This window comes from Drosophila gunungcola, assembly GCF_025200985.1.
Source record: "Drosophila gunungcola strain Sukarami chromosome 2R unlocalized genomic scaffold, Dgunungcola_SK_2 000006F, whole genome shotgun sequence".
Taxonomy (NCBI): Eukaryota; Metazoa; Arthropoda; class Insecta; order Diptera; family Drosophilidae; genus Drosophila; species Drosophila gunungcola.
Window position 1 is genome coordinate 1,366,020 of NW_026453168.1, and position 18,027 is coordinate 1,384,046.

The 18,027-nt window shown below is 37.6% G+C and overlaps 1 protein-coding gene across 6 annotated transcripts in view; it reads right to left on the reverse strand.

The window, feature by feature from the left end:
- LOC128254696 (uncharacterized protein DDB_G0283357) overlaps positions 1-18,027 on the reverse strand; it is a 41,664-nt gene that overhangs the window by 11,845 nt on the left and 11,792 nt on the right. Inside the window, exon 1 of one of the 6 annotated variants that reach the window (XM_052983923.1) lies at positions 9,372-9,734. The exons of the other annotated variants lie outside the window; for them this stretch is intronic. Coding sequence (XP_052839883.1) covers positions 9,372-9,374 — 3 coding nt within the window. The 5' untranslated portion in view covers positions 9,375-9,734. Of the gene's footprint in view, positions 1-9,371; positions 9,735-18,027 lie in introns of those variants that run through there. 6 annotated transcript variants of the gene reach the window in all.

Below are 18,027 nucleotides of genomic sequence, written 5' to 3' on the forward strand. Positions count from 1 at the left end.
ATAGAGGCATGTCTGCGAAGACTGGGTGCAGTCATAGACATGAGTATCCAAAAATAATCACCTGGGCCTTATCGAACTAAATAAATATTAAATTGTAATTAAAGTCATGGGAACGAATGGCCCCAAACTGTGTGTGTGTGTGTGTGTGTGTGTGCATGTATGCATGTGCGTGTGTTTGCCGTTTGCCTAGCTAGGTCAACAATAACAAAATGTTAAGACTACACATAATTTAAAGCTCTTTTGTTTATCGATGTCACACACCTCGGTGTATTTGTATCTGTAATTGATAAATAAGTCGTCGAGACTTGGCCTAGCATTAAGTCAACTGATATTTAATTGCTAATTGCATCGTTTAGGGTGCTTACCGACTGTCCAGGCACTATCAATAAACTAAACTAAGTACCTTTGATAGATAACCTTAATTAAGCTGTCCGGCAAATCGAATTCTTTGCATTTCTTTCAAGTGACAAAATCGCCAAAGGCGCCCACAATGAAAAACCCCACATGTAAAATTCAAAACAGAAAATACAAAAAAAAAAAAACGTTAAACCACAAAAACGACGAAACAACGAAAAATTTGTTTGTAGTGCACACCTGGACGCAGTTGGGTATCTAGATACTAGAATCTAGTCTGCCCGGCAACAACGGCCGAATCCATTGATATCGAACTGAAATGAAGTCGGAGTTTGGGGTCGTGGCTGTAGGTCCAGTATCTGCATCTGTGTCCGAATTTTCCACCCCCCCGCTCCGCTCCCCTTTGCCGTTTTTTTTTCGCTCCACATCTCTCAATTATTATGCGCAAGTGTGACGCATGAATCATACTTATAACCCATATAACCTATATAGCAATTTATTTGTGGCTGCCGCCGCGGTTTGCCATTTGCTCAAAAAGTCATGCGCTTTAAATTTTAATAAATTAATTTTTGCCTTTTTCTTTAGTTGCCTTCGCTGGGTGACTACCTCTAGTATAGTTCGATATGCATATATGCCTTAAATGTGACTGGTCGTGCAATTAGTTGGGAAATATAAATGTAAGTGTGTGTGAGGAATGATTCCCAGTTTGTCTCCCGATACGAATGCAAATCTTTCAGTAATTAGTTCTCTAAAAAAGTAATTCATTCAAATAACTTATTTATTTCAACTGAACCTTTAACTAGCACATACTCTTCACAGACTCAAACAAAATCGCAATCAATTGCAAATGCATAAACATCAAATGATGAATAGTTGTTTGCCTAATCGAATACCCAAATCAGCTGTCAAGCCTCAAATTAGTCGGTAAAAAGGGAAGCCGGCGAGCAAACAAAACACAAAATTCAAGCTTAAAATCTGTCCCGGGGTGTGTATATAGTTTGTGATTTTTCTCCTTTTTGTTTTAAATCAATGCCAAATGGATGACCGACCGAAGAATATACGAAATTCAGCATAAAAAATGCTGACGACATTTTTAAAGTCGGAACGAGCCGGATCGGACGACTATAGCATATAGCTCCCATAGGAACAATCGGAAAAATAAATGAAAAAAAATTATAACTTTGCTGTTTTTTAATTTTTTGTTTAGTTCTTCGACATATAGTAATAATAAAATATTTCCGATTTACGGTTTAAATTTCATCAAAATCGGACGACTATAGCATATAGCTCCCATAGGAACAATCGGAAAAATAAATGAAAAAAAATTATAACTTTGCTGTTTTTTAATTTTTTGTTTAGTTCTTCGAGATATAGTAATGGTTTAATATTTCAGAATTACGGTTTCAATTTCATCAAAATCGGACGACTATAGCATATAGCTCCCATAGGAACAATCGGAAAAATAAATGAAAAAAATTATAACTTTTCTGTTTTTTAATTTTTTGTTTAGTTCTTCGACATATAGCAATGTTTAATTATTTCAGAATTATGGTATAAATTTTATCAAAATCGGACGTCTATAGCATATAGCTCCCATAGAAATAATAACCTAAAATCGAGACTAAATTCAGAGGGAATTTGAAGGTGGGGGTGTCGTGATCAAATCTCCGATTTTAACGCGCATACCTGCGTGGCGACGATCGTGCGATCGCATCGCGGACTCGTATTAAAATATATAACATCCTCTGCCCACTCCCCCGCACTTTCAGTGCATATCCCCTCGTTTCTTGGATGGTCTGAACCCTAACTGAAATTGTAGAATCAAGATTAGGTTTTAATAATTCCAAGTGAGTCGCTCTCGCTTCCTCTTCGACTGTGAGTGTATGCTGTCGAAATAACCAAAAACTGAGACGTGTGAGGGATTAGCAGTCGATGCGAGTGGGCATCTTTGTATCTTTGTATCTGTGTATCTGTGTGTGTATATCACTCAAAATATCTCCCGATTTACTTCAAGTAAAAACTGAAATCATGTTACTTTCGGTTTGGTCTCCTTTTCCCTCTGACAAATTCGAAAGAAATTAAACAAGCTAAGCTACAATATATCGGCGGGGGTAATGTAAAGGGTGTGCGAGACGAAAGGAAGTGGCAGCAGTGCGCAAGCGTTTTGGGCTTCTCTTCGCATCGAGCTATTAAAATACAGAACACACCCAAAAAATATTTTAACGACAACAAAAACAATCAAAACCAAGCAGAAGACCGAGGCTCAGGAACGAAGAGGGACTGCGACTCTGGCTCTGATGATGATGACAAAAGGCAGATCGGGGTGACAGCGCGATTTATGCTTAAATGGTACGCGTTGAAGCATAAGTTATGCCACGGCGTACAGAATAAAAGTATCTCACAGAAACAGATACGGCAGACAACAGTAATTGCCAAGCCAATCACTATTGCGTTCATCCGGAATCGAAGGACCAAATCTTAGAGTACATTCAAGGTACTAAGATGGCGGAGAGAAGTCAATATTAATTTATAATAGCAAAATGATAGCAATTAATGACTGCTAAAAGCTTCCTAATTGGGTGTTTTTCTTTGAGACTTATTCCATAATAAATGAAGTTTGTAGTTTTTTTTTAAGTTTCTTAAGTTATTCCCAGATGCAATTGCCTATTTCGCTGCCTAACTCATTTAAAATCTCTTCCAGAACAATCTTTAAGATAGTTTCTTAGAGGATCAAAAACAATACGACCTAATTTTATTATAAACATTCCACGAACACGCCCGCCCCTTCTGTGTTCTTTTTAAACTTTACCCAAACTTTTTACAGAACTCTAGCACATGAATTAGCTCCAAAGGACAAATGGCCTTCGGCTGAAGTATTTCTTGAGTTGAGTTTTTGAGTCCATATCACACAGCTGTCATTATTCCAATAACTGGTTGGACATACAGACACACACATTCGACATTCATTCAGCAAGGCAAATAAAAACCCCAGCAATGCGCAGTTGTTGAAATTGTACAAAAGGAACAGAGGAACTCAAACACACACACACACACACACACTTTGGCACACTCATAATCACAGAAAGAGACGGATACTTTGAGTAGGAAAGAGAGCGCACGAGGCTCACTATAAAATGTTAATCCTATTTTATTAAGTGCACGCCATGCGAAATGCTGAATTCCCGGCCACGACAATGAAGATCATTATGAGGATGATGACGCCGTCGTCGACAACCCCTTTTGGTGCTCTGGCAGCCCTGTTTTTGCTCTTTTTCACCACTAACTGGATGCCAAAGACCCGCTCCCCTATATTTCGCCCAAGCCATACCATATATCAACGTTAGCTAATCTCGGTATCAAATAAAAAAAAAAATTCCGATTAATTCTGTGAAACTTCAAACGCAACTGAAGGGTATCGGGATAAAAAAAAAACAACAGAAGTACAGACCAATGTGGGCCAAGTTTTGAGTTTCTGACATCTGCGTGAGAGTTCTATTTGATCTTTGGTTGTTAATGGATTTATAAGCCAAGCTGCGACTTACAAATATTTATTACTTGTCCACTTTATTGGTAAAAACGTCCTTCAAACAGAGGCATAAAATGACTAAACATTTCGAATTTGCAAAAAACACCTTTAAAATAGTATAAAACAATACCGAAACATAAAATTTTTGTTGACTTTAAAACTATGTACAGTATATTGTATTTACAAAAAGCATTAAGATTATTCATTAACTGTTTAATTGTTATAAATTGATTCTAAATAAAATACAAAGTCGGAACACTTTTCAGGTACCTTTTTTAACTTTATGTCATTCTATCGTAGACAGCAGCTCGCTTTGGGGCGTTGTCCCATCGGCTACCTGGGATGATTTATTTTGTCTTGTGCTGATCATTATTTATGAACATTATGAAGATTTCAAGGCAATCGAGATGTGCTCTCATCAGTGCCCCGAATAATATTAATATTTTTCGGGCCAAACAATAGGCAGAAAATGCGTTTCCATTTCTCGATTATTGTGACTAATTGCGTTTGATTGTCAATTGGTTTGCATGTTGCAGACAAATAAATTAATGGCCCACCAGAGGAAAAACAGGGAGCAGGCGACCGGAGTTGAGCGGGTCTCTGGCCCGCATGTAAACACATGGAAAAACTGGCGGCTTGGAAAATGCAAAGCCACGAATTTGGTGGCGTGAAAAGTTTACCCCAAATATTCAGGGGGGGGGGGGGAAAACAGAGGGCGACGGATCGGGTTAAACGGCATAGCACACACCCAATGCTCATATGCAGGAAAAACAAATGGGAAAGAGCAACCTATGTAGAACCCAGAATGCCTGAGGGTACCATCATATTTATAAGTCGATTGCTATTAATTCGCTACTTAATTGCTCCTCTTATCGAGGGCCCGACTCGCGTTCGCCTTCTTAGTTGGGGGAAATGTTTTGTATTTCATAGTCGCTCATTGAAAATAATTAAAATTAATTAAGACATTCTCCTCGGTCGTGCATGCATTGCCTAACCGTCGTATCTATAAATTTAAATCGTCTCTAATTGAGCGACTTTCGGGTGATGTCGCGGACTTTGGCTCTCGATATTCTCGGGAATTTGTTTACCCCGATGTCGTTTTCATGTCGATGTTGCAATAGCTAAACCAACCCACTCCAACTCTGACTAATTTGTCCGAAAATTCTCGTCAGCGGCAATATCAAAAATATGAAACACGTGCATTGATTGATTGCCCGTTTTATTGTCTCGACTTCAGGGGCCGGGGGATTAAGTCCCGAAACTGAAAAGACGGTTTTTTGGGCGGGGGTACTTGCCCATTGTGAATGCGCGAACGTTTCGCGGAGTAGGAGATGGAGATGGTGATGGCCACGTGAGGCGGTCGCGTGTGTCCCGGAAAAGCGTGAAATCCCATTGGAAACGTATGTAGCAAATACATAAGCTTTAGCATCATTAAATGTTATTCATATCTGGTTAGTCAAGCATTTCGAAAATGGCATTTGGAAATTGTTAATTCAATTATCGGATTTAATCAGCAAAGTGAAAAAAATTGCATTGAGTATGAAAGGGTTTGGCATAGGACTCTTAAAAATGTATATATAGTATATTTTAGCATTTTTTTTTAAACATTTCAATTAAACAACTGAAAAAATACAAAACTTGTTAATAATAAGTATAATTTTTAAGAATTTGTTGTGTTTCTAAGTGCTTTGTTTTTAAAAGAAAAGCTTTTGCTAAAAAACTTTTAGTTTTCACAACACATAATCTAAGCATTTTAATTGTAAATACTATTTCAATGTTTTTCCTATGACCTGTAACACGTATAACTTTAAATTTAAAATATATTTTAAATATTTTTTCCAAGATCTGTTACTTACGTTGTCATCTTCAAGCCAGCAAGGATGTGTCGATAGGTGAAATAAAAAGCCTAAAGCATAAACCGGCATCCACATGAGCATAACATAAGGTGACTCAACCTGAACCGGCTGCGGCTGTCGCCTGGCTTGACTGACTGACTAACTGAGTGACTGAGGAAGTGAGGTATTGACTGACTGATAGACAGCTGAACAGATGGACAAGCATTGTTTGCGACGGGCACTTTTCTTACACTTGCATTAATTTTCCGCTTTAGAAATTATGAAAAACTATGTGAGTGATGGAACGAATTTGCATTCGACAGTTGAGGCATTCTCACAACCAGAGATGGAAACAAAAAATTATGGAAAATTCCTTAGCCATTAGAATAAACATTTCAGCAATTGGCTTTTAAAGGGAATCGCCATGGCTGTCCTCTGATACCAAGTGCCGATAAATATACTAATTGTTTATTTTCATTTGATGCTTTTTAAATATTTATAAGCGTAGAGCCAATAAATAAGACAACTTACTTTCAACGCCAAATGAAAGATTGAATAAGGGCGAGAGCAGGCAACCTTTCTATTTGAATTCCAAATCGAAATTTTTATGGCACTTGGAAATTAAGTAGTCAACCGCAAATACACACACATGGAATCAGATCCAATCCTATTCCAGATGGTGAAAATGAGCCATGGAAGACTTTCCGACCTCCCACATCCCTCAACTCACAGATACTCAAATATGTGCTTTTGTGAGCATTAAAAATAAATTCAAATAATTGCCATTTCAATAGACAGCCAATAAAAGGGGGGGGTTGGCAGCTGACAAAGCTCTAAATGTGGTCGTATCGTATTCTCGCTTAAATGGATTGTAAAAAAATAGCAAGTAAAGTTAAAAAATATGTGGACAGTTTCACTTAAAAGCTCAGTAAATGATTTTTAATACATATGTTACAAAAACCAAATAATCTTTAACACACCGAATTTGTATTGTATATTGTAGACTTTACTTATTTGATTTTCTTTTTCGTTTGCACAACCAACATATTTTAAATATCCTTTGTTTAAAATCACTTTAAAATATTAACTTTGGATATTAATAAACAATTTCGGGCAATAAAACAAAAATAATGGATATTCGGTACTTGTTATAAACTTATATAATATAGACTTTGTTGAGATCTTTACTAATACCTACTTTTAAAATAATATCAATTTTTTACGACCCCCATAAAATGTTTTCCGATGCTATATTACACAACCCATGCTGAAACTGTCAATTTAATTATTTTCTTTTACGTTTCAACATTAGTTTTAGTATCCCATAAAACATTTTTCGTGGCCATTTCCTATTTTCAGTGAGTAGAATCCGCAGTTTTCCAAGCTAAAATATCCAATCGTTAGATTCAGCATCCTCTGAAGAAAGCCTGATATTTGAAATCGAATTAATGGGGAGATCTTCTGTGGAAACATTTTCCAAATGTGTAGCCAAGTAATTTTCAATTCGTATTGCTCATTACAGACACTTTTTGGCCAATTATGATTATGCCATATAAAACAGCGTATTCCACGATTATCGGCCACGAGTCTTAAGCATGTGTTGGTAAGAGTGGCAATTAATAAAACAAATGTGGTCGTTGGTCGTTTCATCTCTCCTCCGGCCGCTCGAGCATTTTGAGTGGAAACATATCGTGCACATTCTCGCCCGACTTTTCAATGGAAAAACCAAAGCAAATGCGGCAGGGAAAAGTTGCAAGCGGCAGGCGCACGCCCTGAATGAAAGCAGTGGAAAACGGAAAATGCGGGGTGGACAGGGGAACTACACACACATATTGGGGAATATGATTTGTGTAAAAGTTTCGGCTGTGATTAAGCACTCGAAAAGTGTAATTGCAGACGTGTGTGTGTGTGCGTCCACTTAAAAATAGCAGCCCCCAACTAAGACCATAACTAAATTCCATATGGATCTGAACGATCTGAACGATACGATCCGATCCGTACGATCTGGCGACGGCAGCTGGCCAAACTCGGAGCGAAGAACTATGTACGGCGACGACTGCTTAAAGTCAATTTTTGAATTATTATGAATCGTTTTTCGCTTTCGTTGTTCTCTAATTATAACAACATCATAATCATAATCGTGATCATAATTTCATATTTGGCTGACTCTTCGCATTTTGCGGCGTTCTTAATGTGCCAAAAGTTTATTTGTATCCCGCCAACATCTACACACAGATACAGATACAAATGTATCCTCACATATGGCGCATCATTTGCGATACTTCTCAAAAAAGCAGAAACCACAAATTTTTCTTAATTTTTCTTCATAGTTTGCATTTATTACAATTAATTTGCAAATTAAATATGTACATAACCATTTCAAAATTGTGATGGCAAAAAATTTTTAAAAGTTTAAGATTTTGCAGAGTAATTATGTTTAAAATTTTTGGTGATATAAGAGTTCCGGTTTATCAATTATACCCCGATTTTTTTAGTTAACTTGCTTCCTCTTTCTAAAGTTACTCACATAATGTGATTAGAATTCAGTTTATCATTTTGCTATGCAAGAATTTTAAGAGTTAGTATGAAACCCATTAAAACCATATTTATCAATCGATTTTTTTAGCTCAAGCCAAGCTTGAATGTCAGAGGAAATATATTTTGGAAACCCCAAGGGATAACCATAGGAATTCGCTTGGCGATAGTTTGGTAACTTGGGATCCTCAACGAGTTTAATTTTGTCAGAGTATATATGAAATTCACTGGAATTATATTAGTTTGGAAACGGAAGTGATACGTCAATGGCTTAATTGTATAGTGTGCATATTGGTTTATGGCTACCAGAGCAAATAAATCGCGAAACACAAATCAGAGTCGCCTTTTATGGGTGCAGTCGCTTAAGTTAAACGAATCAGCAGCGCCGGAAATTATAGAAATTACCGATGCCAATAATATTGAGCAGAAATTAATATGCAAGCAAAGAGATTAAGCTAAATTTGTATGTACGTCGCAGCGTCGAGTGCGTGCCAAATAAAAAGTATTTGCCATTCTAAATCGTAATATCTCCATTGGTATCTCATTTTATTTTACTTTATAATAAGCAATCTAACCCACACAACTGGCAGGTAAAGATACCAAGACATTTGCGAGTTGGCTAATGACTAAGACTAAGGAGTGTCAGCCAAGTCACACAAACTTGGCTAATAAAATAGAAATTAGCAGTGCGCGCTGACTCACAGGGCATATGAAAATGTATTTCCAAAACGTTTATATGGGCCAATACTCATTTAAGAGATTTTCAGCGCTATCGTATTTTTTTGTTATGCGCTAATAATTTAGTGATTTATTACTCTTACTCCTACAAATAAAGGGATTTCGTTCTGGTTTATTCTGTATGGTCTTTATATCGAAGACATTGTTCTAGAGATTACAAAAAATGTGTTTCTGTGATCTATTAAGTTAGTAACGATGGAGAATAAAGTTGCGCAGACATTATCAATTAAATAACAAATTTGGATAACCATTTAAATCCCTTTTTTTGGCTTTGTATTTTCGGAGTTATTGATAAGTTCGTATCTCTTTAAGTCATAGCATACGACCATAGTTTCAGGTCTTTGTAAAACACTTAGGTTCTCTTATCAAAGCTAAATATTTACCATTTTGATTGTCTGTTTGGAGGTTTTGTTTATCCTTGCCACAAATCCTGCGAAAAGTATTTTTCTGGCTTTTGTTTGTTGATAATCCCAGAAGCAAGAGTTTTAAAAGTTTTTCTTTTTTTTTTTGTTTTTTGTTTTTTCTTTAGTTAGTTTCTGCAAACTAATTGCACATGTTCACATTGGTAAATTTGTTTCTATGTTGGTTGTATAATCACTCGAGAACCGATTTAAAATGTTATTTAGTTGTGTGTTTAAATGGCGGGTTTTTGGATGATTGATTAGGGGAAGAACGCCGGATGAGAGCCAAGAACGCTGGAATTTTGCCGCTGCGCGCGTTCGCACTGCTGCACGTTTAGTTACTGACTAAAGGGCGGGCAATTCAAAATTTTTTTAAAATCATCAGCGCTGCGCTGCCGACGCCGCCATTGACGTCGGCAGCGGCAGCGGCAGCGGCAAACACACAACAACAACGCAAAACTAATAAAATCAATTTACAAACGCACACAGATACGGCAAGACCCGAAGAGCGGTGAGCGCGTTCGGGTACGACTTCGTGAAATGAGCGAAGGAAAGGGAACATGCTGAAGAGCGTAAATCTCTCTTTGTTTCTATAGTGTGCGTGTGTTGGCTTTGAATGTGGGCCAAAAGTAATCACAATAGCGGGCAATTGTACTTTAACTTGGGCTGATTGCCAACTCCGCTCTCTTTGTCTCTCTCATTCTGGCTCTTTTGAAGTGTGGGTGTCTGTGTGTCTTCGCCAAATGTGCCAAGCAAAACAAAAAGGCAAAAATGCGGCTACAACAACAGCAACAGTGCGCTCTCCCAAAAAAAAAACAACAAATATTAAATCAGAATTATTTGCTCAGCCAGCAAAATATAATTCTTCTCTTACCAAAAAAAAAAAAGGAGAAAAGAAAAAAGCGAAGGATGTTGCAGCTGCATAGCATAATTTTGGGAGTTATCAGGGACCCTCCCCCTTTCCTTTTATCACCTCGCTTGTTACTCGAATTTCACAGCAAACGAATGAGAGGAAACGAAAGGAACCCTCATGTCAACGACCGTTATAACAGTTACCAACCCGTCCGTAATTACACACAAAAGTTCTATATCGCATATACATAAATCGCAATTAATCAAGTGCAAGCCAATGCCGCTTAAACTCCCCAGCTCGGCAATGGCAAACCCTCCCCAAACCCGAACCTGAACCCGAAAACCTAAACCCTAACCCAAACCCAATTTCAATTCCAATCCAAATCCCAACAAGTTCAAAAACTCGACGTTTTGCGAACAATAATTACGCCTCTCTTTCGCACAAACAGCATTTACCATGCTGCCGTCCTGCACGCACACTCTCACAAGCGGCTTCTACTAAAAATGTAATCATTATGCTTTATCGTGATAATCAGCAAAGGCAGCAGTCGCAGTGGAAATCGCAGTTAGGAGGAAAGTTTTTATACCCGTTATGAATAGGGTGTCAAAGGGTATGATGGGTATTTCGGGTTGAGGTAACGGATTATGCGGGATGTGAGGGGTACAGTGAGGATAGAAACATTGTCTAAAAACTTTACCTATCCTTGTTAGTTTAGTTTTCTGGCGACCTTTCTATTTAATTTTCTAATTTTTGCCGGCTCAAGGTCAAGTGTTTGTTAGTAAAAAAAAAATTTATTAATGTGTTTTAAAAAGAGAATATTAACGAAATAATAAGATAATAGCAATAGCAGCTGCTGCCACATCGCACAGCCTAAATATAGTTTCATTGAACCCCTGACTAATTGATGGGTATCAATGTGCTTGCTTCACTTTCTCTTCGGGAACGCAATCAAAGCTAGTATATAACAAAGGAAAAACCCTAGCGCAAATATACATTCGAACTAGCCAGTAGAGGGAGAAGGGGATATTAGAGGAGAGAGCAAGCAGAAGCAGCTAGCATATCCAACTGGCAAACAAACAAACTAAATTACAACAATTCCAAAAATTTATAATTGTACTCAGGCGAACGAACACACATACACACACACACACACACACACAAAGTCAAGTTAGAAGTTGAGGAACCACCACCCAAGTCACCACCCCTTGATAAAACCCCCCCACAGAACCGTAATAATCATCATTGGCATCGGCATCATCATCTGGGTTTTTTGCCATCTAGCCTTACAATTCGCCATGGGAAAGGATAAGGGGTAAAGGGCAGGACCAACTAACGAAAAACCAAAAACGAAAGAACAACAACAAAAAAAAGGCAGTTAAGTTAAAATGTACTTAGAGTTTAAGCGTAACCCCGAAATCCCAACCGAACCCGAAACGAGATTGTGTGTTTTAAGCGTTTTAGTTACCCCACACAGCCGGCCCATGCCACCCCTCTCGCTCTCTCATAACTTCATCCTGCTCGCTCCTTTGTTGTTGGCCGGCCCTTTGCAAAGTCAGCCATCTTGTGCGGCGTTATTAAATTTTATACAAATACTAAAAATGAAATCAAAATTTTCTTATTACAATGACTATTTTGAGTCCATCCCCCTTCCCCGTCCTTCGCCGCCTGCTGTCCTTTTCTTTTCATTTCTGCTCGCCTCTCTTATCCAACTTCTTCCTCTTTGCCAACAGCTGTGCCTTGAGTCGATTCGGTCTCCATTGAAGGGTGGAGGAGTACGAGGCAAACTTTTGACTTTACCCTAACTTTTAGGGTCTGTAAATTCTGGCCAAAGGTTGGTCAATTTCGGAAGAGAAAACAAATGTTCTGGAATAAGCAAAACGTTTTTAAGAAACAAACAACATTTTAAAAGGCCAAATGACAAGAACTTAGTATATTAAAAATTTTAAAAACATTTTTTAACACAAGGAACCTTGTGCTAGTTTATTAAAACCAATTGAATATCTTAGTTTTAACTCTTTCTAAGAACTTTATTAGTAGATAATTAAGGCTATTATCCATTTTAATTGAAGCTGCTACTTTAATTTATGGTTTTTAATTTCTTTAAACAAAATTCTCTCTTTTTGTAGTATTTACAATTCAACCATTTTTAGATTTTTTTATAAAAACGCCCAAACCAAAAGGGATTAGCCCTAACAAAAAACTCCAAAAATTCTTCACTTAAAGCCTTTTAAATATATATTTAAGAAATTGTTTGTTTGCAGGTATTTCATCAATAAATTTGAGAGCATCAATTGGTTCGGTAAGAATTTAATTTAAACCAATTCCATTGCTCGGTTCGTATTGCTTGCAGTTTGCTTTTGTGTGTGTAGAAATGAAATCGTACTTACGCCACTACTTATCGACTGCATTCATTGTTAAGACTACGTAAAACTTTTCAGTTTTTGGCTGTTGACCCCTTCGAGCCCCCCTGTCCCCCACCAGCTCAATGCTCACCCCTTACAGCCCATTTCAATAGAGAAAACTTTCCCTCAGTAAAAGTCCTGTAAATGTCTGAGTAAAAATCCATAAAAATCAATTAGAAAATGTTGTTGCAGGACAGCAAAATCATGGTCAGTGAGGACAAATGTTTTACGACTTCCTGTGGCAACTAAATAAATTAGAAAATTTTTGATTCTACCTACCAAAAACGCAGATACCAAGACAAAGTAAGCAACGAAGCTACCTGAACATACTTAAAATTTTAATTAAACACTGCCAAGGTTGTGCCTAAACAAATCTAGCCCGATAAGCCTGAAAACGAAGCGAAGAAACAAATGCCAAAGATATGAGGATACGAGCGAAGGACAAGTGATGAATAATACCAATCACGTACGAGGAGGGAAGGGGAGGGGGCCCACCTTCGTGGCCTAATCAAAAAAGCATTGTAAACTAAGCCAAGACAAGATGAGAATTCCAATTCTGAAAGGATCGTCAAAGATCAGGCAGGGAACTCAAAATGCGTAATCTCACACCAAAATGATGCAGCACACAAATACAACAAATTAAGTGCCGGCACACACAGACACACTGCGCACACATAGAAATGCGTTCGCTCACCTACACCACACCTTGGCAAGCCTATCTACATAAATCTATGGAATGAAAACATTTTTCATGCGTCCAAAATAGAGAGAGATGCACCGAGGAAAATACCAAACGAAACATTAGCATTTAAAATAATGATAAAAAAGCGATTGCCAGTACCTATCACTTCCTAATATTGTTTAAAATTACTCTGCAGTCTTATGTCGTTGTTATTTCTTTATAAAACTCTCAGTTTTATTTTTAGATAACAAAATAAAGTTACTTGATTAATAAAATACAAATTCAAAATAAAAATCTTTTTTACTCTTCTTGATGCATACTTTCAATAAAATTTTCATTAAAAAAGTAAAACTATAGCATCATTTTTTTTATATTCAAAGGTGTTTAAGATCATATTCCCAAGGTATTTTTCTTAGTGTAAAAACTCAGAGAGTGATCCATTGGGAGACAATTAGTCGAGCTGGGACAGGCTTCCATCTCGCATCTCCCGATAGTGAGTTTCTCGACTCACCCCTCACCTTTTGAAAAAAAAAGTTGCGTTAAAAGGTCAAGCCGACTCTTTGATATTGAAGCATTGATCTATTGTCCCTCCATCCATCCCGCTCGCACCCATTCGCTCAGTCCAGTGTGTGTGCATTTTATACGCTCCGTTCTTAGTGCGATATTCCTTTTATTTCGTTGTTCTTTCGGGTTCGAACGTTCTTTTTTTTTAGTGAGTTGCTTCGTCAAAATGATTGATTTGTAGGTGATGAATTACAACAACCACTGAAAACTGAATTATCCGAGGCATTCTAAGGTTGGGTTAGTTAAGAGCCGGCCGACAGATAGATGGGTACATGGATTGCCGGGATGGATGTGTGAGAAAGGTATGGGACATAGTGAGGATTAAATACGAAATTTTCCATTTAAAAATATCTCTTATTGTTCGCATTCGTTTTTTGTTTGGTTTTTGTTCTCGGCTCTTCGTTTGCTCATTTCTTTTATTTCTGGTTAGGGGGAGGCTTAAAACGTTTTCCACAGATAAATCTGATATCGGGATTTGGGAAAATTAATTATTGTAGCCATGCACATTTAACAATGACAATGTGGGAGAGTCATCTCTGAGGGACGGATGCCTGTCATTTGCTTGATGAAATTCTAGGCAGGGCCAAGGACTTCTTTTAAAATCCGGGGATTTCAAACTGAAGATAAGAAAGAAATCTCATTATGTATGGAGAGATTTTTCTTTCAAATATGTCCTTTCCTGTGTCAGATTTCAGTTTTTTTTTTGCGTAACTATTGCAGTAAAGCAAAGTATTTTATAAGATAACGTTTTAATTTGATTTATGTTAAAAAACCTTTTTAAAAACCAAATGTAACAAAGTAATTTAAGCATTCTTACTTTGATATTAGCTTTCAATAAAAGAACATAAATCTTGTTCCCCCTAAAATGTTTCAATTGTTTCTCTTCCTGAACTTTGCACCAGCCAGCCAGACCCTTCACACGCAGCACACTCAACAATCATTCCAGTTCAACAACTCAATTCACCGATCTCACCGAATTCATCCCACTTTACCTCCCACCCGACGAATCCCAACTGGTCGCAACTAATTCGCACATCTTTCAGCAGTTTAATGCATCATTTCGGCATTTTGGCTTTTTCCCCAACCAACTCGAATTCAAAATAGCTTTGGAAATATGTAGCAACCCCCTTCTGTCAAGGGTGTACTTCGCGGTTCGTGATGAAATCTGGGCGGGGAAATTGATGGAAAATTTGTTACCCATAAGACAATGGTTCTGATTTCTATATAGCCAACGGAACGGAAGAGGGCGGTGGGCTGGGCGAGTTCTCAGAAAGTTCGTTAATAAAAATCCGAGGGCAAAATCCGAATTCAAATGGCTTCATGGTAATCACGAATTTTTAGCCCATTAATACAGTTACACAAAAACCCATAAACATACAGATATTCACATAGAATTGTGCATAGATATAATTTTGAATACATTAGATTATTGCCTTGGTTATTTCTTCCCCCCATCATCATCATCATCAGCGGCAACCCATTCTACTGCGTATCTCGGGGTAAATATCTCAACTCGGGTCTTTGTGTTTGTATCTGTATCTCAGTTTGCCTGCGCAACCCTGCAACTAAAAAGTATCTTTGTGTTTTGTCACTTTTTTCTTTCAGCTTCTTGGCTAAATATGTAAATACATTTGCCTAACTTTAGAGCCGAGCTCTGTGAAATGTGATTTGGCAATCTCTCAATCTGCCGGGCACTCCACAAAAGGGGGAAATTGAAATACGCTTTCAACGCCGCCACAATTTGAATTTCAAATGTCGAGCGAGTACAGTTCCCGACTAGACGACGTCTACGGATGCAGATGCGTAGATACTTTTCATAACTTCGTCCACCACCCATTCTCACCGACTGGCTCGAATATTGTCATTGCCATAGATTTGAATTTGTTTAGTAATAGTTGCATCCCCTGGATTTTACAGTTCATAACTGTGTGAGGGTTGCAGCCTTCACTGTGATTACATTATTAGTAAAAATCAAGGGAAAGGGACACCTGTTCAAATGGTAATTCAATCTCCCTAGTCTAAAACAGAAACTGAGACACACTCCAGGACTTATGGATCGTACTCTTACGCATTTATAATCTGCAAACAATGGACTTATGGCGAAACAGCTGCGTAGCCTTTTGCAAGGCAAACGAAGACGGAAAACTAGTTCCTGAAACTACGCATATAAGGCAGATGGAACATGGGCAACAAAGACGCATTTTGGCTTTTCAGCCCGGAAAGGTAGTTTTTCACTGATTTACGCTCTGTGTTTAAGCCAACACTGGAAGAAATAAAGCATTATAATTCCTAAATTATGCCTTCTAAAGGTATAAAGGTTTAAAGATGGACTTGGAAATAGAAGCAGTAAATCAATCAATTAATAGTAAAAATAGTGTAAAAATCAATACCAAGTTCAATTGATTAAGTTGAAAACGATCTTTTTCTGTGTACGTATATCCTAAGTAGTGGATGAGTCGCAAAAATAAGAAATGGAAATGGATTCCCCGGCATTAGACGCTCTTATTATATTCACTCCTGCGCCCTATTCATATTCCAACTCCTATTCCTATTCCTGTTTCTATTACCAAAACAAGGAAACCATAAACCATTAACATGAAAAAAAAGGATAACGTGTTTCTTTTGTTATCTCTCCCCAGTTGCTCAGACTCAAAGTCTGTGTGTTTGCACAAGACGCAAAAAATTTTTACCAGGAACATGATGAACTACAACAACAACAAAACAACAACAAATAAAACAAATCCAAAACTCTGCCTCAAGGTACGAATCATATTGCTCAGGTAGTCAGCATTGAAATCGTTCTGCGTTTTAGGTTTAGGGTGTTCGACTTCAACTTGGTCTGAGTTCGAGCTCAAATTTAGTTTCGGTCTCAGTTTTGCGTGCGATTTTGTTTTTATGGATTCATGCGACGCATAGTACAGTTGATCTCGGGATCGGAAATGCTATTTGATAGCAGACATAATCTGAACCCTTGGGAAGACGACTGCTGGGTGTTTATTCAGGTTTAGTGAACTGAACATCATGAAATTGTCTTCGCTGGTTTTGTTATTTTAGTATTGCCCGTTGGGACTATAAGGCGAAGAATATGTCATGATCCGCGCTTCATTGTTCTGATAACAAAAAACTATAAACGAAAATTTACCTGGAATATATAAATTATATTAATATTAATTAAACTTTAAAATGAAACAATTTCTAAAAACTGCTTTACAATTTAAAACATTGACATAAAATTTAAAAAGTACCTTTAACAGACACCCTTTTGATTTAAAGAGTATGTTTCATATGCTAAGTTGTTTTTGAAAGCTTATTCTTAAATTAATTACTAATTACTAATTTAAACATATGTGACTTAGCAAAGCTTTGTTTTATTTATTTAAACAAGCAAAAGCGCTTCAAAATTAAGAAATCATTTTCCTTTTTTTTCTGTCAGACAGAGTTTTTTTTAATTCGTTTCATTTTACAATGCTTTTGTTAGAAATATCCTCTTTCAATCAATTGATCTTACTTTTCCTAATGGAACGTGGGCAATATACATAACTGTTTTGCTCCTTCATACCCTTTAAATTATTATGCCTTATGTTTATGGGATGTCCTACATTGCACATTATTGCCCCACACTTCTTCTTTTGGCATGTTTATGTTCCCGTTCGCCCCGCCAATCCACTAGGTGCCTTCCTCGTCTCAACATGTGTTCTCTGGGTCGCCAACTGTTGACATTTACAGTTGTGGTCGCCGAGACCGCTTCCTCTTTCTCCGCCGCTTGGTCCTCTCTTATCAGCATCAGGAAAGAAAAAAGGACGTAAACAGGGACGGGAGAATCGAAGATAAAAGGACCACGCAATATTGTGACAGGCTGCAACACCTTTGCAATCGAATTGCGAACGAGAGGACACATGCCACTCGTTCCAATTTCAATATACTGCATATTTAGTGGCATTTAGCTGCCGCTGTCCCATACCCGTATCCTTATCCCGAGATCCTGATCCTTAACCTGAAATTGAATTTGAACCCGAGGCGGAGTTTTGAACCTGACCTATGGCCACGTATATATGTATATGCACATGCTACTCGCACGCACGACCGAAGAGCGAAAACAAAACAGAAGCGAAAAGAAGGAGGAGGGAAGCAGCAAGG